The sequence below is a fragment of the Cydia amplana genome, chromosome 16 (assembly GCF_948474715.1).
Source record: "Cydia amplana chromosome 16, ilCydAmpl1.1, whole genome shotgun sequence".
Classification (NCBI taxonomy): Eukaryota; Metazoa; Arthropoda; class Insecta; order Lepidoptera; family Tortricidae; genus Cydia; species Cydia amplana.
Genome location: NC_086084.1, coordinates 16,115,656 through 16,139,457, shown reverse-complemented (window position 1 = coordinate 16,139,457; position 23,802 = coordinate 16,115,656). Strand labels below are relative to the sequence as shown.

Genomic DNA, 23,802 nt, shown 5'->3' with positions numbered 1-23,802 from the left:
AATTACCAACGAACCTATTTTAAAGTATCCAGATTTTGATCAACAATTTATTGTTACCACAGACGCTAGTGACATAGCGTTAGGAGCGGTTTTGTCTCAGAAAGAAGATAATGTCGAAAAACCAATCGCTTATGCATCTAGAACTTTATCTGATACAGAATCTAAATATTCTACAACTGAAAAAGAGCTACTTGCGATAGTTTGGGCTTGCAAACACTTTAGACCGTACTTATATGGTCGTAAGTTCATCATTTACACCGATCATAAACCTTTAACTTGGTTAATGTCTTTAAAAGACCCCAATTCTAGGTTAACTAGGTGGAGACTTCGACTAGCTGAATTCGACTTCGAAATAAAATACAAACAAGGCTCTATTAACTCGAACGCAGATGCTTTGTCACGGGTAAAAATTAATTTCAACGATAATGAATCAATATTAGCTCAGAACGGTAGCGACATGGATGAACAAATTAACTACAATGATAACCGCGAAGAAATCCAAACACAGCACTCACAAGATGACAACATACACCAGGGAATTCCTATTATGAATGATGTCATAAATAAAAAGCCACATCAAATTTATTTTAAACTACACAATAAATTAGATAATATAAACGTGCGAAAGGAAGACGGTAACGAAATCATAGAAGTTAGCCTGTATACATCTAAACGACCAGGAGAAGCACTCAGGAAACTTGCACGCGAGTATTTAAAACCAGGTATTCACTATTACGCTTTCTTTTACGTAGATGAATTATATCAAGAAATGGTAAAGATCCTCACTAAAGAACATAATCCTCAAATTCGTATAACTCGTTGTACTGAAATAGTGGAAACCGTAGTTGAAAAGGAAAAGCGAATCGATATCATAAAAAGTTATCACGAAGGAAAAACGAATCATCGCGGTATTACCAAAACTTTAATGCATATTAGTAGGAAATATTGGTGGAAAAATATTATGTCCGATATCCGCGAATATATTAATAACTGCTCTATTTGTAAGGCAGGCAAATACGAACGGCATCCAATGCGTCCACCAATGTTATTGCCACCAATAGCTTTGCGACCACTTAATCATATTTTTTGCGATGTTGTTGATATTGAAGGCAAGCTTTACTTATCTATAGTAGACGGATTCTCTCGTTTCGCAGTAGTTAAAAGATTAAAAGATAAAAATAGCTCAACAGTTATGTCAAAACTTCTTTCTTACTTTGCACACTATGGTGTCCCTGCAGAAATAACGACTGACGCAGGAAAAGAATTCGCACTACTTAAGGAATTAGTTAATTTATATCACATTAAGATTAATTTCACTACGCCTTATAATCCAGCATCACACGGTATCGTCGAAAGATTCCACTCAACGTTGAGAGAACATTGTCGATTGCTTAGTGAACAATATAAAAATAAACTACCGCACGATGACAAAATGAAACTCGCATTAATAGCATACAACAGCTCGATACAATCAGACACAAAATTTACTCCACATGAAATCTTATTTGGACATATTGAAACGGAACCTTTGTTTAACTTTCTCCATGATTCACAGTTGTTAAATACTCTATTGGAAAAACATAGAGAACATTTAAAAACGGTTTACGATTATATATACAAAATAAAACGGGATGCTCAAATAAAAAGAACAGACGAATATAATAAGAATACCGAATTACCAGCCCCAATAGTCGAAACTCACGAAAAACTCCCAACCACTAATAAACAAGCTAACGTATTTTGTACTCGCCGAAAAACCTACATTCGCGACACAAAAGCCCCAAAAATATATTTGGATAGTCGAGGTAAACGACGAGCAGCAAATAAATTGAGGCCTGTTGTTGTTACAGGTTCCTCCAAGTCCAGGGTAGTCAACCCTACCTAATCAAGAAGTTAGAAAATCCCAATGGCGTATACCTCGAAAAAATAGGACCAATTTCAGAAATAGAAGGCTACAGATATCTAACCAAAAGATGTAACCTAACCGAAATCCTTAATATCCTTAACAAATTAATGTCTAATAGAGTTCAAACTGATAATAACCACATTAACAGTCTATATACGCATTTATTAGGAAGATTAAAAGGATTAATGAACCAAAACGTTGGTCGATCCAAACGCGGCCTCATTGATGGTCTTGGAACAATAGTTAAATTTATAGCTGGAAACCCTGATGCGAATGATTTAAAAGAAATTAATAACAACATTCAAACCCTTACAAATAACCAAGAAACATTACTTAACAACTTAAACGAAACTATTAACAAAGTTGACTTAAGGCTTAAAAGCATTACAAAGCGTTTAAACACTATGTACAACATAAGTTTTACTAATAAGGCAAATATTGATATTTTAACTACTTTTATATTAATGGAAGATATAATTAATATCTTAGAGTTAGGCATAACATTAGCTAAGCCAGGAATACCTTGTAAAGACATTTTTGAGGAGGCAAACAATGTAGAAGTCGATCGTATTATGGTTTACACTGTTAGTAATGTCATACACTTTGTTGCAAAAATAGCGGAAATTAAAGCTAAAAGTGGTAATGCATACAACCTCATCCCTTTCCCGACTCATGATGGTCTAATCCTCGAAATCCAAAAACCTTCAATCCTCATTAAAAACTCATGGTACGCCTACCCAAGTGCTGAACAATGCAAAGCTAAGAAAACCATGATGGTCTGCAAACACGTTTGGTGGAAGGACTCCAATAAAACACCTGACTGCATCCATCAAGCCCTGCTTCTCAAAAACAATCACACGTGCCTTACGACGAAACTAGAAGAAGAGGAAGCTATCACAACAATAAACGACGGCAATTTCCTGTTATACTCAAGAGGACCACAACGAGTAACCATCAATTGCAATGAAACGTTTTACGAAGTCATCCAAGGGCCATATAAACTACACCTTAATCCCGGCTGTGAACTACAGATGGCAAACCTATATACTAAAGTGATCTCGAAAACCAACAATCTATTCAAAGAAGAAGTCCAGCAGATACAGATGCACTTAGAACAAAAAACAGATAAGATCCAATATACGGATGAAGATTTACAAATACACCTGAAGCCATTAGAATCAACAATCAAATCAAACATACATCAACATATTTGGATACCCAGCGTGTGGAGCATAAGCATATTTATGTGCGCCATATACCTCAAGTGCACCCAACGCCGCAGCAGCATCGAGAACACGGGCGTAACAAGCTACACCCTTTGTTCTCTCTTAAGGGGGGAGGAGTTAAGGAACGCTTCCCACGTATCCCCGACCTCCAGCAACACACCGACGGCAAGACATTAAAGATTATCTTCAGCGTCGATAGAAGGAATGCAGACGCACCTAATGGGATAAACAAACGCACCCTTTGATACAAGTACAGGCGCATGTAATGCATCACCTATTTTATGGCGGTTGTCAATTAATGCCGGTCCCACGGGATCGACTCTTCATTATCTTAATGGCAGCGACAGCATAAACGCTCCAGAAACTTCTCATGGCCTACGTGACTCCAGACAACGCATCCCCACGGTTTCGGGATGAATATAAGCGGCCATCCCGACCAGCGGAAGACAGTTCTCATCGAGTCCTCATCTAGTTCGCATCCAGCGACCAGGCCCCTATTTCACCATGCCGACATTTGTCAGTGACATATGTCGAGTGACAATTGTCAAGTGACAGGTGACAAGTGACAACTTCGTAAACTGTTTTTGTATAGAAGTGCTTATAAACATGACAGGCATTTAGTTACAATTGTCCATCTTTCATTTAATGACAATGATTTGGTGAAACAAGAGTAGTTTTTATAAGTCGACATATTTGTCAATTTGTCGGTAATTCTTGACATGAGATCGGAGCTGTGTCAGGCTTGGATGACAATTGTAGTGTTTTCGTTGTTAGCAAACCCCGTTATCACTGTTGCAGTTCATTGAAAATAAACGTTGGCAAAACAGTGTACCCTAAATTCGCCTTTAGGGTACAAATAAAAATCGCTTTTAAATTCTACTTAACTAGCATTCAATCATAATTCCATTGTAAATTGTAATTGTTGCCTATAATTCAACATTTAGGATTTGGAATAAGTCTCAGTATAGTTTTCATAATTTAAAAAAATTATAATGCGAAGTTGGGGACCGGTAGCGAAATTAGGTATGTTTAGGTAAGTATTGGTTTTTTAATAATTTACTTGAGCGAAGTTGGGCACTAACAGTAAAGTTAGGGTTTTGGTTAGTTAGAAAATGAATCTCCGCGAAAGCAATAGTGGTGATATTCTTATACAAGGGAATATATAAAGTACGAATAAATTCTTACTTTGACGTCACTGACTTTGCAATTGCAGAAAAAATTACTTAAAACAAACAAAAAAATAATGCTTTGACGCCTTGTCAACAAATAATGTAGGTATACGCTACATTAGATGGGGTCGGGACACACATGGGATCTCAATCAATATCATGTTAGTGATGACAACACGGCACATCGAAAGCAATTAACGATCTCTTGTGAAGAATTGACAAATATTGTCGACTTATTGTAAACATTACCCTTGTTTCACAAAATAATTGTCATTAAATTTAAGATGGACAATTGTACCAAACTACCTGTCATGTTTATATGAAGTTCTATACAAGACAATTTACGAAATTGTCATCTGTCACCTGTCACTTGACAATTGTCACTCGACATATGTCACTGACAAATGTCGGCGTGGTGAAACAAAGGTCTGTCATTTTTTTAACAATTGTCGTACCTGTCAGCTTGGTGAAATAGGGGCCAGGCTACACGTGAGCTCCGAATCGCTCGGTGTACCGATACACCCTCGCGCTTCTAAACTATATTGAATTAAACTCGTAATTGTAAAATCAAATAAAGTAAATACCTCCTCATCGGTGTTTTATAAGAAGACCTCCGTTCTCTCAAGACACTTAACTAAAGTTAATATTTTATTTCGTATGTAACGGTATCCATTTCATTTAAAAGGTCATTGATTTTTAACAGGCAAATTATCATCTGTATTTAAATCGAAAACCAATTACTGGACACCTCGGCTCTAACAACGTGTAACCGAAAACCCCAAGATCGCTGATAATCTTAAACTCGTAAAAGTACTCATTAGCTTTTCGCAGGCATTAACATTCTTATTTTAACGACTACTTAAGAAGACAGCTGAATAAATATGCCATAAAATAAAAATCGAACGAGTCCAAATATTTGCTCCGCTCGCTCGTCGACATGTTCATACGAATTTCATGAAGAAACCTCGAATGCATTTCTGAGTCAAAAGACAGGTTTCTGCAACGGGCATTCCGGATCAGTGCAACCGACACATAACAGCATAAGCTCCACGCCAATCACAAGTAAAATTAAACCCTGACCTCCACAAATTAAGACATAAAGTTAAACAAAACGTGACCTAACATCGTGCCTTGCGTGATCCATCACCGTAGACTAGTTTTCGAAGATATAAACGTGACAAGGGCTGAGCGATCACTTAATAAACTGAATTTTATTTCAAGCGAACAACAGATCAATGTCCAATGACTTTTTGTTGCAATGCACGGCTCATTGCAGTAGTGAGGTCTTGTCGAATACCTTAGTAAATTCTGCACCGAAACTTTTTGTTCTAAAATCAGTCTTTTATCATTGTTTTAAGGTTTGTTTTGCTGTCATTGATGGTGGTTTATGGGTTACGCTTCGTTTGTCTGTCGGGCGGACGTTAATTAGCGAGTCGGGAGACCGGTTGGGCCCACGAAGGCAACGGGACCGCTCTCCTGGATCTGTCTCGTCTAACACTTCAAGTTCCCACCGCTTTAAAAGCAGCTATTTTCGCAATTGAATATTATAAGCATTTGCAATTGGCTGCGCTCCAGTTCGTAATGTTTCTCGAGTAATTTATGTAGTTAGTCAATTATTCAAGTTTCTCTTTGAATTTAGATTTACAGGAAATATATAAATTACTGTTAAGGTATTTTGCAAGGTATCAATCAATACATAGATAAATTTAACAACGGTATACTGCTTAACGGTATACATATTAGTTGCACCGCGTACTTGTATTTAAAAATAACGGAATCACAAACTTACCTACTCGTAATTCTTATAAAGTCGTGAGGTCGTTAGGCATTTATGGATGTTTGTAAAGATCGAAAATGAACCCGCCATAAATATGATATTAATAGCGTTGGTTTAATGTCGATTGCTAACTACGTTAAAATAATAAAACATGACGAAAGTTTTCTAAAATAAATAAAAGATCTACTTAAGTACTAAATAGTAATTCATATCCTTCTAGGAATACAAATAAATGACTCAAAGGAGAGACCATTATGTAGATAATAATACACATTATTGCAAAAGCTATCTTCAGGGATTAATATTCAATAATTGCGCAGACGCAGTAACTTTTAAGCTCAGCTCAGGGTTGTTATTCCAAATACGAACGAGTCGAGGGCTCAACCGCATCCAGAATACCGGTCTGTGTTTTTGCATACTTATATCACACACTTTTATTTATCTTCACTCCGTATTTAGTTGTACTTACTTATAATATATGTGGGCTTCAAATTTTATACTTTTAATTTGAAACACTTCTCGTAGGTAGTCTCTTTGGATTAAAAATATTAAAATTTGGCATACTTACGTCCATAATTCTGATGACAATGCAATAGGTAATACGCTAATATGGAGCTCATCTGATGATGGAGTGGAAATGTAGCCAAAGGAACTCTTCGATAGAGTTTAGGCTCATTAGAAAAGTCTTCAAGAGTACTAGATAGACATGTGAAGAAGACGAATTATTAGTCAGCAATAAAATTGTGAATAAACAAAATGACGGTTACTCGTCTGATTCTCTTCTTCTCTCAGATCAAGAATCTGACGTCTGCCGCCCATGAGACCATGTTTTGCATCTCATGGTCAGATTTCAATAGCTGCACGAAGATCCGACTCGCATGCGTCAGCGCACGCTTTTAGGAATACACACCCAGAGCAATCTTAGCACGTAAAAGGTAACGAGTTCTCCGTAGTGCCATTAAAAAGCTCTCTAAATCCGATCACACTTGACTAGGCTTTTTATTTCGCCAATTATATTTATTATGAGTTTTGAACAGGAAATTTACTCTGTATTGGCAATTTTTATTGGTGTGTGAAATAAAAAGTATATTAAACTTCTTTCTTATCTACATACGTTTTCAGGTTGACCTTAAAACAGTTCAATATTCAGTTCATTTTGTAAAATAGTAGGCGTGGGTATGGATTTTACGCAAATAGGTCAACAACTTTCGGAAATATCAGTGCCTTAACTGCGAACGTTTCAAAATTTACGTTAATTCCTAGAATTTTGGATATATTTTTCTAGGATTTTTTAAAAGAAGGTTTTTATTTAACATTCCACCAATCTCACTTATGTCATGGATCTAAACAGCAAGTGTTTGAAACTAAAATGTCTCTTTTTTATCTTTCAAAATAAAATGGGTTATCTTTATGGCTGAAACAATACATATTTTATACACAGCTCAATTTTCTGATAAAATATACGTTTCGAAATAAAAGGAAATCCCAAAAGTAGTAAGGAAGATACGTGATCAGTTTAAATAAAGTCCAAATGGCCCTTCTCCTGATACCCTAAGCAGGATTTGGAAAACGCAAATGTCATTTAAATGGTTTTTTTATACGGCACGTCAGGGTTACGGAGTTTATAAATGCTTAGCTGTGACGTGTGTATACTGTAGAAGTGTACAAATAGGCCTAAAATGTCGCTAAAAGTCACTATAAAGCTCCTATTTTTACCGTTATACTCGTATTGAGTAAGTGCATAGAAAAAGTACCTACGAGTATTAACGTATGAGACTCTTATTAAGTTATTAAGTTAGATATTATGTTTCACATAATAATTATATTAACTTTACAATATAACACACATAATTATTTATAATTCTTCAATTGAAGGTAAATATTGAAGATAAAAAAAGTCAGTCATTACAGGATAGCACTAAAAAGCCTTAAAAAACTTTTTTAAATATAAATATAAACATATTTATCTTCCTTACACGTCTTTAAATAAATAATTATAAGTGAATATTAGGTGCAATAATTGTACTTATTTAACTAAAACAACACGTTTCATCTACAAAATATCCGTCTTTAGCTGTTGTTTTGGGCCATCCTGTATATTTTCGAAAAATTTAAACCATATCAGAACAACAATCACCATGTTACCGCAGCGTACAAGAAAATATAAATTTACATTATGAACATACATTTAAAAAAAAAAACAAAAACCTTCCGTCAAATAAAAACACTCGTTCAAAACAGCTGCGTTAAACCCGTAAACCAATCCTATACTTACCCTTAAACTTAACCGTCCTAAATGACTCACCGATCATCCAATATCCCAAGTTTAAACCCCCCTCCTAGTCCCCCCTCCTTAGTAATAGAGTCACGTACTGCGTCATCTTGTCTCGGGGCCTTATGGGGAAAATTATTGGGAAAACAATGAGGCATAGATAACTACAAGTGGGAGGTAGAAATAGAAACGTGAAGGTGAGGTTTTTGGTTAAGGAAAACAAACGTATCGAGAAAACGTGAACACAATCGCATATACTCGTATTTTGGAATCCTGAATCTGTAGTCTATCATATACATTTGAATATGCCTGTAAGCGTCTACGTAACAGTGGCAGTACTGGCAGTAGTAGTTTATGTGATTGCTAAATAATGAAAGACATTACAATACGAGTATGAGTTTATGAAACGAGCTTTAGCTCTAGAAAGTTTCATAATAACATCAAACATGTATTTTAATGTCTAATAATTAATATGTCATAATATGTCTATTATATGTCTATTGTATGTCTATTATGTGTATGTATTAATATGTCTAATTTATATGTCAGTTACATACACAACATACAAGTTCAGGAACCATATCTTATGAGGCATTTGATCACGCTGTTTGGAATAGAGATTTCATTTGGAATAAGATGTCAAATCAAATTTATTTGTTTGTGCGAGACGTTTGAAATTTGAATGTCATTTATTAAATCGGTATCGACATATATTATTATACAATAATAACATTATTACAGATAAGACATTTTAAAACGGCTTTTTGAATAGAGTCTGTTCGGAAAGAGAAGAGTCGTGGAATGTATGGTGCCCAAATTGCCCAATACATTCCACGACTCTTCTCTTTCCGAATAAATGCTACCATCAATTTTACCACACATCTTTCACACAAATTCACATAATTCAAATCTTAAGAATAACCCGTGAAAAACGAGATCTTATCTACAAGAAACGTATGCACACACACACACACAATCTAAGCTCCAAACAGCTCCAAACTGCTCTCGACTCCCCCTTTTAAAGCCCATGCATACAACCCATACAAATCTCATACAAACTCGGCTCCAGGCGGAGTCGCGGGCCCGAGCTAGCCTAATCATCGTAAAGATGGTATCACCCTCGATTTATCCCGTTTTCCGGATCGCCCTTCCTAGTTTAAATGCACTATTACGAAAGGTAATAAGTGTGTATACAGGGTGAGATGTCTATGCGTTTTTCCTGATGACATCTTAAACTTTAAAAACTTAGTTTGGTTACCTTATTCTTATATAAGTAGTCGTAGGCATATTAAAAATTATACTTCTTACAAGATGAAAGCCTAATAATTTATCATTTATCATTTAATCATTTATTTGCGTTAAAAAAGGTTATATACAAGTTCTTTCTCTAAAATATACATTTTCAACTCCCATCTTTCTTAACTGACTATGCAGCATGCAAATCTTAGTGTAATATATAATTTTTAACTTAACCTAACTTTTTATTTAAACTTGTTTTGTAAAATTAAATATCAACAAAATTAAAAATTAAAAATAATACAGGGGCCTTACAATGATGTCCTTATTGCGATTCTGTTTAGGAAGGACGGAGCTATGCGACTTATATAGCTCCGTCCTTTAGCGATTCAGTTTAGGTTCTAAACAAAATCGCAATAAGGGCATCATGGTAAGGCCCCAGGTAGGTTTACAAGGAATCCTTATCATTGTTGTCATGTTAAATATACCTACCCTGTGCAATTCGTGAAAAAAAGACACACAATTTCACTTAAAATTACACATGGTAAATATTCAAAATCAAGGTAATCATGATATTCATGGTAGGTAATATTTCGAAGATAAGTTTTGTTTCAGTTAAATTATTTTGGTTTAAATTTTTAATGATATTTTGTAAAAGACGTGTAAGAAAACAAATCCTAAAAAAATGTCAACGTACTTTGCTCTACTCTGTATATAGGTAATACAGAACATGAAGTCCTTCCCTTCAACGGTTCACGAACCGCCTTTTGCATGTCTACCGATAGACGTATTGATCCCGCTCGGTTTAATGGAATCTTGATTCAAATTCGATTATTTAGATACTTACTTATCTCGTGTCGGTAACCTTCTTTAAGTTCTAGATGAGGAATTAACTTGATTAATAGTATTTTATGCAACCGTTGTTTAAGAGGGGTCAAAAAAGGCGAGTGGCGTGAGTGGTGATTTGAGGCGAAGCCGAAAATTGTTAATAAAGACGCCACGAGTGTTTTTTGACTCAGTTAAACAACGTTGCATACAATACTTTTTCTACGACCAAGCACTTACTTTGAAATAAAATTGTAAATTTAACAAATATTTTTAATTCAAGAAGTAGCAAAAATGGAGGGTACGGGCAGGAAAAGAATGAATGAATGAATGAAATTAAAAAAAAAAACATGTCTATGGTTCACTTATTTGTCAGAGATATAAAATAACACAACACACTGTTGGCAACACTGTATTTCATTCAATATTTTTTAAGTGATCACGAAATATCCTAAAATCGCCAAAAAGATACCTACTGCGTGTAAGCACAAATTATTTTTTAGGGAATAGACTAAAGACTTGTCTTGACAACTATAAGGTAGGGTTCTAAAGGTGTGTGCTGCACGACCCTTTAAATGACAAATAAAAGTACGGGAGTAGAAAAAATAATTTTAATTTTTAACAAGCAGAAACGTCTGCGAACGATGCTATTAAGCTTAGAATAAATTTAAAAGTGGAAAAATTACTGTCTTGGGTGAGACTTGAACTCACGGCCTCTGGATCACTCACCCAAGACAGTAATTTTTCCACTTTTAAATTTATTCTAAGCTGAGAAAAAATAATTTATCTTCATGCTTCTTCATTTTCATTTCCTCTTGTATATATTCTGAAAATAAAAATGTGTTTAAAATTGTACTCGTCAGATCCCTCGGCTATATCACTGCTATCACTACATATAAGTATGTAAGTATAAAACAAAGTCGCATCCCGCTGTCTGTCTTTCCCTATGTATGCTTAGATCTTTAAAACTACGCAACGGATTTTGATGCGGTTTTTTTAATACATAGAGTGATTCAAGACGAAGGTTTTTGTATAATTTGTTAACCCGTGCAAAGCCGGGGCGGGTCGCTAGTAAATAAATAAATATGATTTAAACAGGCAGCCAACATTAATTACAAATGTACGACACGCCAATACTGATAACAGAATTCCATTAGGCGTAATCAGTTAATTTGAATCGTTAAGTATGCGTGTTAATGTGAGAAAAAATTTGCCAATCCGTGTTTCCGGTGGTTATGGGCTTCCCGATTTAAAAAAAAAGTATTTAGAGTATTTTTTACTCAATAGGTATATTTTTGTAAAAATCAATTCAATGATTAAAACCGGATGCTTTGGGCGAGGATACATATGAAAGACACGTTTTAAAAATTTGAATTGAAACAGTAGGCCATTTGAAAAATAATTTACATAAAAATTAGTTTACTTCATCAAATATTCCTCAATATTCACAAGTGTAAAATTAAACGAACTCTTACAACAATTTAATTACAGATCCCAGCGAAATAAACATAAATTAAAAACATTCTAACGTCAAATCGATTAACCCACGCTACCAATGTTTATCAAGCAGCCAGTTTTCAACGACCCGACTATATTTTAAATAAGTATAAGTAATAAATATTGCGTTTTAATAGTCATTAGGAGGAACGCTAGTGGTGTGACTGGTGATTAACTTACAAAACCACTTATTTGTCGGTTGCTAACAAAATATTCACATATATTTCAAGAAACCTCTATCGATTTCGCCGCGAATTTTACTTAAAGCAATTCCGACTTTGATGTGATGTGTTTAAGATTGATTTTTAGCTGAGTCTGCATGGTATATGGGTGTTTAATATGGGTAATTATTCAAAATTGGTCGTAAAGAAGAATGTGTCGATGCCACACAAGTTGGTGTGGTCCACAGATCACCTCAAGTACGGCGGTTATCACACTGCCGCCGCCGCATTTCGTGGCGAAGTGCGAAGCGATACATACGAAACATACGAGCACAAAATGCTGTGTCTCACAGCTAAGTGTTATCACTATTTTAATATTAATATAGGCCGGTAGCTTGAACATGTCATGCTCGCTTAAAAGTCTTTGCTTACGGTGGCGTCGTTGATCGGGTCGCCACTTTCCCGAATGAAGGTTGAGGGAGGCGATGGCTGAGATACGAGTCGTACTCGTGAACGGGTGCTGTTTGTGGAGACGGGTCTGTTTAAGCTAACACGAATATATTCAGTAACTTTATTTTTTAATTTAATTGCAGTGAGACGCCTCATTCGGTTCTCGTATGTTTTTTTTTTTTTCTCGTAATGTGTTAATCATACAGGATTGTGACCCTTGGAGACCCTATACATCTCTAAGGATAATTTGATAAACTATGTTATTTTTTAGTTCTGACACTTAGAGACATTTACACCTCTAAATAAGTTTAGATTTTTTTTTCCATGTATCTGTTTTGTTTTTATTTTAATATTATTATTATAGTTTTTTTATGTAATTCGACATTAAGAGACCTTATACATCTCTAAGTAATTGTATTACGTTAGTTTGATTTGGTAGTTGTAGTTGTATTTAATAATTGTTGATGTATAATTATTATTATTTTGCTTGTATGTAAATTCAATGTTGACGTGTAAAAGTGCCCTTGTGGCCTATTTGCTGAATAAATGTTGAAGTTGAAGTTGAAGTTGATACGAAGCGATACGATTTGCTCCGTATGGTACATTACATTACTTGAGCTCCATAGACCTCGGTGTGGCATACACTCCGACGGGCACCGCATTTCCGCCCGAAAGCGTGAATCTTCGTGCGATTCGCGCCTACGAATAAGTAGCCAATGTGTTATTGAACAACTCGCCCGCTTAGCAACTATTGCTGTTGACTGTATATTACGAACCAAGTTGCACCTATGTGTGCAATGCGGTGTCTATATCTGGGGGCACGGCCGTGCCCCCGCCAAGACGAGACAAAGGGCTAAAGGCAGTACATATCTTTTCTCGGCACGTTTCGTCATATTTTTAATGTTTAGATCGGAAGGGAAAGGCTTGCAGTTTAATTGCATTGCTCTCGGATGTTATTATTTTAATTCGAAGGTAATTGCTTTAAATCATGTTTTGTAGAACATGATTACAAATTTCCGTTCGTACAAACAGCAACACTCTTAACTGTCCATCGGTGGACCTTATGCCTTTTGTAATAAGGTTTACGAACTGTCAGTAACAGTGTGGGCGATGGTACAGGCTAGGTACAAGTATTCTTGGATTTTAAAATGGTAACAATACGGACACTAAATATTAGAAGTATTAGAGATTAAGTCAGTTGATAATATTCGTAATCACATCTCACAGTCATTTTAAAGATTTATACATGTCATGCTTACTGAACCAACTATCAAGGCAATTAAAACAACTAGCCAATCAACAAGGAATTAGCCTCAGCAAACGTTTACTTACAGAACAATTAGACAGACAAACTGACAATTAAAACTACTGAGTAGCATATAAGTATACTTGGCATCATTTTTTCAGAGTCAGTTTCTTGATATTGTTTGCACAATTCACAGGTAACTAAGGTAAGTATTTAAATAATTTAATAGGCCTGCCTAAGATTTAAAAGTGTATTTTCAATTACGTAGGTATTTGTTTTGGACAAATATTTTCTGTACTATGTCGGTGGCAAAAAAGCGTTCATCCCACCTGATTGTAAGCAGTTACCGTATCCTATGGACGTCTGCAACTCCACCCTTACCCGCGTTCCCGACCCTTAAAAAACCTGTACACTCCTATTTTGAAGAACCCCATACTACTTACAGTATGGAGAGCCCCTTGAAAAAACCTCAGTAGGGAGCTCATTCCACAGCCGGAGCGTGAACCACCTTCCTTTCCTTTGAGGAATCATCATAATAATTCCCAAGAGCCTGGCTCTTGTCGGTGGAGTAACCGCCATTCCGTTCTTCTCTCTGCCACTGTTTTGAGCTCCTGATACGCCACTTCGTTGATTTTCTCTTTGGCCTGGTCCAAAAACGCACGTCTCGGTCTTCCTCTGCCCCTCTTTTTTCTATTCTTCCTTCAATTATAAAATTATTCGAAGAATATGTTTCAAATTTTAAGCTTCTACCTTCAACGTTTTGCAGTGTGCAATAACGGAACTGTTTTATATTTACTTATAGATGTGTGGGCAAAAAGAAGTTTTGCTCCTGGCGTTCATATGCCTGAGTTTAGGCAAACTTGTGGACTCCTCTCAACAAGTGTTGACTGACATGTCAACCAACTTCGGAAAGGCGTTGGACGTCTGTAAGAAAGAGGTAAGTTTTTTGTCTTTTTCCTCACTTTTAAGTTTATACAATTACGATACTTAATTATGACTAAAGAAATTTCTACTTAGTTTGTTAATTATAGTTGAGGAGGTATTTAAGCAATAGATACTAGAAACATATTTATATATGGAGAAAAAAAACTGCAATGATTGAAATAGTTTTGATTACATACTTAGATACAATTTGTATGACTATCATGGATGTTGGATGCAAAATATTTATATTTAGAACCTACTTTAATTCGCGCCTCACCCTGCGATCCTACCAAAAACATTTTCATGTAAGTAGCTAAACTATTGCCAAGACGAGACTATATAGGCTAGCACTGTCAAAAAGTTATTAGATCTCATGTAGAGCCAAGCTTGTAATTCTAAAGTCAATTTTTTTATTCGGTAGACAAAAATGACATTTCATAGTATGAAGATCATGTGTCATTTCATACTATGAACTGTCATTTTAGTCTACCGAATAAAAAAATAGACTTTACACGCCCTTACTCTACAAGCCCTAACTTTACATCTCAGTCAAAATTTTGTGGTTTGGTCCTTTATAACCCCTGAACCCTCAGCTAGACCTGCCGGACTCCATCATCGGTGACTTCATAAACTTCTGGAAGGAGGACTACGAGCTCACGAACCGCCACACGGGCTGCGCCATCATGTGCTTGTCCAAAAAGCTGGAGATTGTGGACCCTGACCTTCAGCTGCACCATGGGAACGCGAAGGACTTTGCTATGAAACATGGGGCAGGTAAGGATACAAAATACAAGTAACTTGGTGTTTCGGCATCTTAACCCAATAATCGGCTTCATAATATTCTGGAACAAGGCTACGAACTCAAGAAGTTGGATTTGGTTGATCCTGAGTTACTGCTCCATCAAAGGAATGCGAAGGATTTTGCTATGAACATTGGGGCAGGTAAGGATACAAAATACAAGGAACTTGGTGTTCCATCTTAACCCAAAGTTCTGGACTCAATCACCTGCTCGGCTTCATAATCTTCTGCAACAAGGCTACCACCTGAAGAAGTTGGATGGTTAATCCTGACTTACTGCTCCAGCAAAGGAATGCGAAGGACTTTTCAACGGAACATGGGGCAGGTGAGGATACAAAATACAAGTAACTTGGTGTTCGATCTTAACCCAAAGCTCTGAACTCAATCACCGGCTACATAATCCTCTGGAATAAGGCTGTGCTGATACAAAATTAGTAAAGAAATCTGCTATCGCGGCAGGTGCCTGAAGTATATATACTTGAAACAATTCGACCTATGCCGCCATGACGCCGGTGGCCGAATGGTTCAGGCCCCTACCGCGATGGCAGAGAACGCTGGTTCGATTCCAGCCTGGGGCACTGGAGGCCGTGGTATTTTTTTCTTAGTAACATTTATTTCAGTTTATAACTTGGTGATACTTGGAAACTCTAAAAAAGGTCATCTTCATCGTCTAAGAAGTTGGTGGGAAGTTATTATGTCCTTGTTCTTAAGTTAGGCATAAATAAAATGTTCCCGCCGAGAAGAATAGAGAAACTCACACCTTTTTTTGCATCAGCCCAAGCAACAATACCAGTATCTTTTGTCTTGTTGTGTGTCTGTTTTTCTTTAAACTGTATCTTTTACTGAGGTGTGCCAATAAAGATCTATATTTGACAAGGTAAATCAATCATCCAAAACCATTCCAGATGAGCAACTAGCCATGGACCTGGTGACCGTGATCCACGAGTGCGAGAAGAGCCTCCAGCCCAATGAAGACCAATGCATGAAGGTGCTCGAGTGGGCCAAGTGCTTCAAGGTGGAGATCCACAAGAAAGGCATGGCTCCGTCCATGGACGTCGCTGTGGGAGAGGTGCTGGCTGAAGTATAAAGGAATTTGGGAATGCTTAAATATATATTTATTGGTAATTGGTTTTTATAGTTTAAGAGGCTAGAGTCTTTGCGGAAAGAGAGAATGTAGGTATTAGATCGCATACATTTCACGACTCTTCTCTTTCCGCACAGACTCTAGTAAGTGATTTACCTAGAATCCTTCGGCGGTAGCACGGTCGAATTTTTATTGGTTGTCACCATGCCTGTCACGTTTTAACAAGTATGTAAGTACGAAATTGACGGGCATAGTGACAAGCGATAAAAATGGAACCATGCTGCGCCCGCTGGTCAATATACTGACAACAGCTTTCTATACTGATATGATATCCAATATTAAAAATAAAGTAACAGCAGCAAAATACCTAAATACGACCTCTTTTAATTCAGTCCTCTAACTAAGCCTATATTATTATGTGGCAGGGTGTATAGAAATGTATTAAAAGTCCTTTTCACCACACCAGCTCGTAAAGGCTTACTTTGCACTTCAAAAACTGATAGCAAAGTTGCATTTTATTCACATGTGAGGCAAAGGAATCAAATGCAAAATTTTGAGTTGTTTTCTTATGTTTGCTGGTAGTATTGACTTTTAAATGATGATTTTGGATGATAAATATTTAATAATATTAATTTGTATTTGATTTTGTTTGATTTTATATTTAATATTTGCTTCGGGTTGGTGTGGTGAAAAATTTTGTGTTTCACCTGGGGGGCAAATTTTGTTTAACCCTCGTGTTTTGAAACCCTCGCAACGCTCAAGATTCCATTTTGGAATCTTTCACTTACTCGGGTATCAATATTGACCACGAGCGGTTAAACAACAACTTTGCCCCCTTTGTAAACCAAATAACTAATTAAGTCTTGGCGTAGATTTTTGGGACCCCCGATATGTTACAAAAATGTTCATGTCAAGTTTCATATTATTTCAGCTTGTCATTTTAAAATGAGAGCATAACTTCGATTGTATGGAACTGGCTTTTTGGCGGCGCGTTAGTGAAATGACAACATGTACAAAACATTTGTATGGAAAATTACATACAAATTGGCCCGGTTTAACTTTGTAAGTGTAGATATGCAACCTGTTTCACAATTCAAGCAAATTCATCGATCAATATTTCCAATCCGAGCTCTTTATATCTATAACATTAATCACCACCAACGGCTGATACACATTAACCGACTTAAACATATAAAATGTTAATCACAATGTTTATGCGATCCATTAGTTACGTCATTGACTTTAAATAAAGCATCTAATGGGTCAGGTCCCTAATCAGTAAGCAAACCCGACCACTGTTTTTAAGAGAACTCCTAATTTAATGTTGTAGTTGACAGGTGGCACTGATAAGACAGGTTATATATACCTATGGTAGGTTAAAGTCCAGAAATTTATCGTAAAAAATTCCTAACTCCGTCTTAAAAAGAAACAGACAGATAAGCAATTATCTTTCTGATTCAAAGACAAATACATAATGTTGAAAGCTCGCTACGCTCAAGACTATTAATTATACAATCTACTCGTATCTCTTGAACAGAATGCAAAACCACGACTCACAGTAAACATTTTGTAGGAAAATAATAAATAAAAAATATTTTGGATTGACATACAGTAAGTACACAGTATTTTGTACTACAGACACCATCAGGCCCATATTTTACCACGGTGACAGATGCGAAAATTGTCGACATCACTGTTACTGACGCCATAGGCCTAGACTATAGGCATAGACTACGGTAACCGCTTACCATGGGACGGGCGGTGTGCTTGTTTGCCACCAACATATTAATTTAAAAAAACTCCATTACATCGCCAATAAATAACTACTTGTTTTGCGAAGCTAATGACAATTGTCACAAGAAACACGACAATTGTCACGAAATTCCGACACAGAACTCATTTCGTGTCAAGAATTACCGAAAGTTCTATTAAATCGTGTGACAATTGTCATCATCATCATCATAAACTTCGAAAGAGAAATACCTGTTTTTTGCCGATATAATAAAGTTTTTTTTTTTAAACAATGATGGTGGCAATCAGGAATACGGCCCGCGCGATGGTAAGCGGTAACCGTAGCCCATGGATGCCTGTGACGTCAGAAACAGCATAGAGAAAAAAATACATAGAGTGCTCACTCCATACATCAGTTCAGACTATTAATTTCAGTGTCTACATCTAGCATCGAGTAGCGGAACTATCAGTACTGCTACTTGACAATAGATGTAGCACCGACCGGAAAGTCTTATCTCAACAGCATAAGACTTTCCGGTCGGTGGTTACATCTATTGTCAAGTAGTAGTACTGATAGTTCCGCTACTCGATGCTAGATGCTAATAGTCTTTTTGGTACTAAAACTGATGTATGGAGCAGGGATGTTGCGAACATCCGCATCCGCATCCGCAACCGCGGAACATCCGCATTATTTTCAACATCCGCATCCGCATCCGCATCCGCATCCGCATAAAATCGATGCGGAGCTTATGCGGATGCGGATGTTGAACAAGTCGGTACAGGAACGTCTTAGCGGCGGCGTAAGTGCTAGGTAATTTCGTCATTACCTATAACGAAATCGTCTAGATCCAGAAAAGTCAGCGAAGTTACTGTTTATTAAATATAACGCACCTATATTCTTGCTCAAATACTAAACGTTTGGTTTTTTTAATTAAAAAATACTAAAAATGTAATATTTGACGTTTTCTAAGTACCTAATCTTGACATCCGCATCCGCATCCGCATCCGCGGATGTGAGCCTTTAAAAATCCGCATCCGCATCCGCATCCGCGGATGTCAAAAAATCTGCATCCGCAACATCCCTGGTATGGAGTGAGCACTCTATGTATTTTTTTCTCTATGGAAACAGTGACATTTGTCGAATTGTCGCACCTGTCGCCGTGGTGAAATAGGGGCCAGATATATCAGAGGCGCTCACATCTGAACACGCATGTATTGTCAAGTCGTTAAAGTGCTTGTTCAGATATTTTTGAACACCTTGGCCGCTCCAATATATCCTATGGCGACTGTACAAATAAAAAAATATTAATGGAATTCAGTTAAATTTACGTCTGCCTCCCGTAAAATTAAAAGATGCATCTAAAAATTTTATAGCCTCCCCATCGCTTCCTTTTATCAACACACTATTTTAGAAAGTAACAATGTAATTAAACTAAACATATAAATTACAAAGATATCGGCATAATTAATTTCCTATATTTATTACGTAACATTTCAATTAATAATCAAAGTTTTAAAATATCTTTACACTCCTTTAACCGCTATTAGTAAAGATTGTTTCTATCTAACTAACATCACTTATTGACAGAGATCCACGAAAATATAATTTGGACTTTATCATTAAGTAATAGAATTCAATTTTAAAAGTTATATCTTTTGATAAGAACGGTGGTAAAAAGTGTCCCATGAGTCTGGATATTAAATAAATTGAATTACTATCATATAATTATAATGGAAGTCGGGTTCAATTTATTCTAAGGAAGGTTTTTTTGATGTTGTCACAATTTAGGTAGTGATTTATGGTTTAAACTTTTTAGGATAACGGATAGCGGCTTAAATTGTGGCTTACAAACAGAGAGCAGTTAGTTGGAAAAGTATCAAAGTATGTATTGTATTAGGTTATGTTTTTGACGCGTATATTTTCCTAAGCGCGTATTTTTATCACAATTTACATTGTGGTCGAAATATAATTTATACCGATTGGTCATAAGTCATAAGACTTTAACTTTACTAAAGGGCCCCTTGATGTTAGAACAAAAAGTTGACAGTTCCGAACAACTGACAGGCTGATATCGTCCGGCGGACTGATTAATCTGTGGGTCCCTTAATACAAAAAGACAAGAAGTGTTAAGTATCTACTTTGCCGGCTTTGCCGCACGTCCATCCATAATATAGTGGAAATCTGGTCATGACCTTTTCAACAGAACACCAAACAAATCTTGACGTTTTTTTTACCATTTTTAGGGTTCCGTAGCCAAATGGCAAAAAACGGAACCCTTATAGACTCGTCATGTCTGTCTGTCTGTCCGTCCGTCCGTATGTCACAGCCACTTTTTTCCGAAACTATAAGACCTATACTGTTGAAACTTGGTAAGTAGATGTATTCTGTGAACCACATTAAGATTTTATTTTAACCGATTAAGATACTTAGAACGGAAACTCAAAAAAATTTTTTTTATCAATCCCATACGTGTGGGGTATCTATGGATAGGTCTTCAAAATGATATTGAGGTTTCTAATATCATTTTTTTCTAACTGAATAGTTTGCGCGAGAGACACTTCCAAAGTGGTAAAATATTATGTGTGTGCCCCCCCCCCCTGTAACTCTTCTGTTCTCTTATTTTAATAAGAGAATGATAATACAAAAAAAAATATATGATGTACATTACCATGCAAACTTCCACCGAAAATTGGTTTGAACGAGATCTAGTAAGTAGTTTTTTTTTAATAGGTACGTCATAAATCCCCTAAATACGGAACCATCATGGGCGAGTCCGACTCGCACTTGGCAACTTTTTTAACTAATATTATTTATAATATTTTTATACATTTTACTGTAACGTAACATCGTTGACAATGTGAATAACAAGACAAGACTAAGGTACCCTGAGTTATTTGTATCAAGGTACATACAGGCATCCAGCAGGTTTTTCTGGTAAACCCACATGCCAGAGGCCTGTACCCTGTATAGACGAGATCAGAGATATGTTTACACTTTAGCACCTTACTCCTTTGTAATAAGGCGAAACATGTTAACATATTTTTGACGTCGACTGTACTAGTTGTGGGAATAACAAGATTTCTGGTCTTAGATTATTGGAGCAAATTATTCTAAAACGACAATGAAAGTGCAAAAAAATTAATAGATAGTACTTATATGGAGGGATCCTGCCATAGTAAATTTTGTAGTCACAGTAAATGTACTGCCATTTATCAACACACGCTTAAAATGAAAACGTATAAAACTATCAACAAAATGTATATATGTACATATATGGATAAATAAAAATAAATTGAGCCTATATACGTCCCACTGCTGGGCACAGGCCTCCTCTCATGCGCGAGAGGGTTCGGGCTATAGTCCCCACGCTAGCCCAATGCGGATTGGGGGCTTCACATACACCTTTGAATTTCTTCGTAGATGTATGCAGGTTTCCTCACGATGTTTTCCTTCACCGAAAAGCTAGTGGTAAATATCAAATGATATTTCGTACATAAGTTCCGAAAAACTCATTGGTACGAGCCAGGATTTGAACCCGCGACCTCCGGATTGAAAGTCGGACGTCATATCCACTCGGCTACCACCGCTTCTTTAAATTATATGGATAAATTATTTTATTATTTTTATATCATTTTGACCCATGTTCTTTCACTGAAACCTATGTATGTGATCTAGTAAATTCCCAAGATGCTTACAGGCCGATTCGAACTCACACTGACATTGAATGATATTTGAATCATGTTAGTTATTTAGTTCTCGTGTATTTCACTCACGATCGTTAAATAACATTCAAATACTAATCTGATATCAGTATGCGTTCGAATTGGCCTGTTAGTAATGGATGTGTTTACGATTGGCTTGATTCATTGCTATGTCAGTTCTCGTGACTACTTACGTAAATTATAGTGGATGTTAAACGGCAGTTAAATGCATTTTTATTAAAAACACATTAAATTTGTTAAATGTTTAGAGTTACAGATGACTACTAAGAAATTAAGAATTAATTTAGCTATAAGTATATATCTTTTAGGTTATGATTCGTCTATTTGACATATATACTGTGACCAATAAATAATATTTACATAAATAGATGAATGTATGAGAATATAGGGTCTTTGCGCTAGTTTTCGTCCACTTGACGTAATTTGAATATAAAACTACATTGCTGCACAATAATTTGAACTACCTATATTATAATCCGTCTAAACAATATAATTACATAAAAATTATATTTCGCAAGTAGAAAATTTTAAATGAAATATGTAATTTGCTTATCCGTCAAGTGGACGAAAACTAGCACAATGAGCCTACTATAGGTGACAGTGACAAGACAATAATTTGGTATAATTATACCTTATAATTAAAAAGATTAAGAGCTAGGCATATCAACGGTTCAATAAACCTCACAAACAGCTCGAATCCGAAATATTTCAACATGATCCGTCCGCCATATTTCACAGTCATATTATATTGTGGTGAAATTTCTCGAAGCCTCCGAATGCGGCAGACATATTGAAAAACGGACGACGTGCCGCCACTGTTGAACGTGGCCTGTACTACGCTTTACACTACTTGATATTTGGGCCAATTTCGATATTTTTATTCAAATTTCAATAAAATTTGATGCATAGATATAAGCATTCTGTTCTGGAAACTGTAAGCGCAATATCACTGTATGTTTCAAAAAACTTCTTCTATGTTACGAAAACTTATGGTAGTTTCCTAACTTAACGGAAAATTACATACATTATTCGGGATAAGTCGTGATTTCGTATTTTTGTTCCGCCCACAGTGAGGAGCTCTTGAAACCTGTCAAATGTTATCCAAATCTAACGAAAAATAAATTTCCATCAAAGACATTTCACGTAGGTAGTTAGCAATACAGCACTCTAGCACGTTGTTTAAACATTATTCTTATAACAGTAGAATCAAATATATTAAAATTTTAGTGTTTAAATGACGCCAACTGAACTACCTACTCATGTAACATGGTAACAACTTAATAGACAAACATTAAAGTTATATTTGAACTTTTATGGACTATACTATGTCTTACATACTTGGTCAAGCAGATCTTGTCACTAGAAAAAGGCGGCAAATTTGAAAGATGTAGGCGCGAAGGGATATCGTCCCATAGAAAATTTGAATTTCGCGCCTTTTTTACTGACAAGATTTGCTTGACCAGCTATATTTTAATTTTGAAGTCAAAACTTCTTTAGCGGCGCTGGGCACTTTTTGAGGTGGGAAAAAAATTATAACCTCGAGACAGCGTAAGGAGATCACGTGACCGTAAGGGGCCTAAGGCGATCACGTGACCGTAAGCCCCGTAAGGTGGCCACTCATAATTTAAATGGCATTTAAATCAATAAAGAAAAACTCAATGTTATTTGACATTTATGTTGCGGACTCCTTTTCAAAACCCTTTACCTATGTTCAAATAATTTGACGTTGTCATGGCAGTATGTAAATAAACATGTCAATGAAAAAGTGTGATCTTA

General features: G+C 36.1%; 2 protein-coding genes across 3 annotated transcripts in view; one reads left to right on the top strand and one right to left on the bottom strand.

The window, feature by feature from the left end:
* Window positions 1–23,802, bottom strand: part of LOC134655053 (protein prickle) — a 407,966-nt gene that overhangs the window by 324,782 nt on the left and 59,382 nt on the right. The gene's annotated exons all lie outside the window — the stretch shown is intronic.
* On the top strand, window positions 14,543–16,582 carry LOC134655046 (pheromone-binding protein-like). 2 transcript variants are annotated; one of them, XM_063510503.1, is made up of 3 exons: window positions 14,543–14,702; window positions 15,283–15,463; window positions 16,394–16,582. In XM_063510503.1, exons 1-3 carry the CDS (start codon window positions 14,568–14,570, stop codon window positions 16,573–16,575), a joined length of 498 nt encoding a protein of 165 aa, XP_063366573.1. In that variant the 5' UTR covers window positions 14,543–14,567; the 3' UTR covers window positions 16,576–16,582. The 2 variants fall into 2 exon arrangements, with proteins under 2 accessions (XP_063366573.1, XP_063366574.1); XM_063510504.1 differs by having other exon boundaries at window positions 14,543–14,706; window positions 15,287–15,463.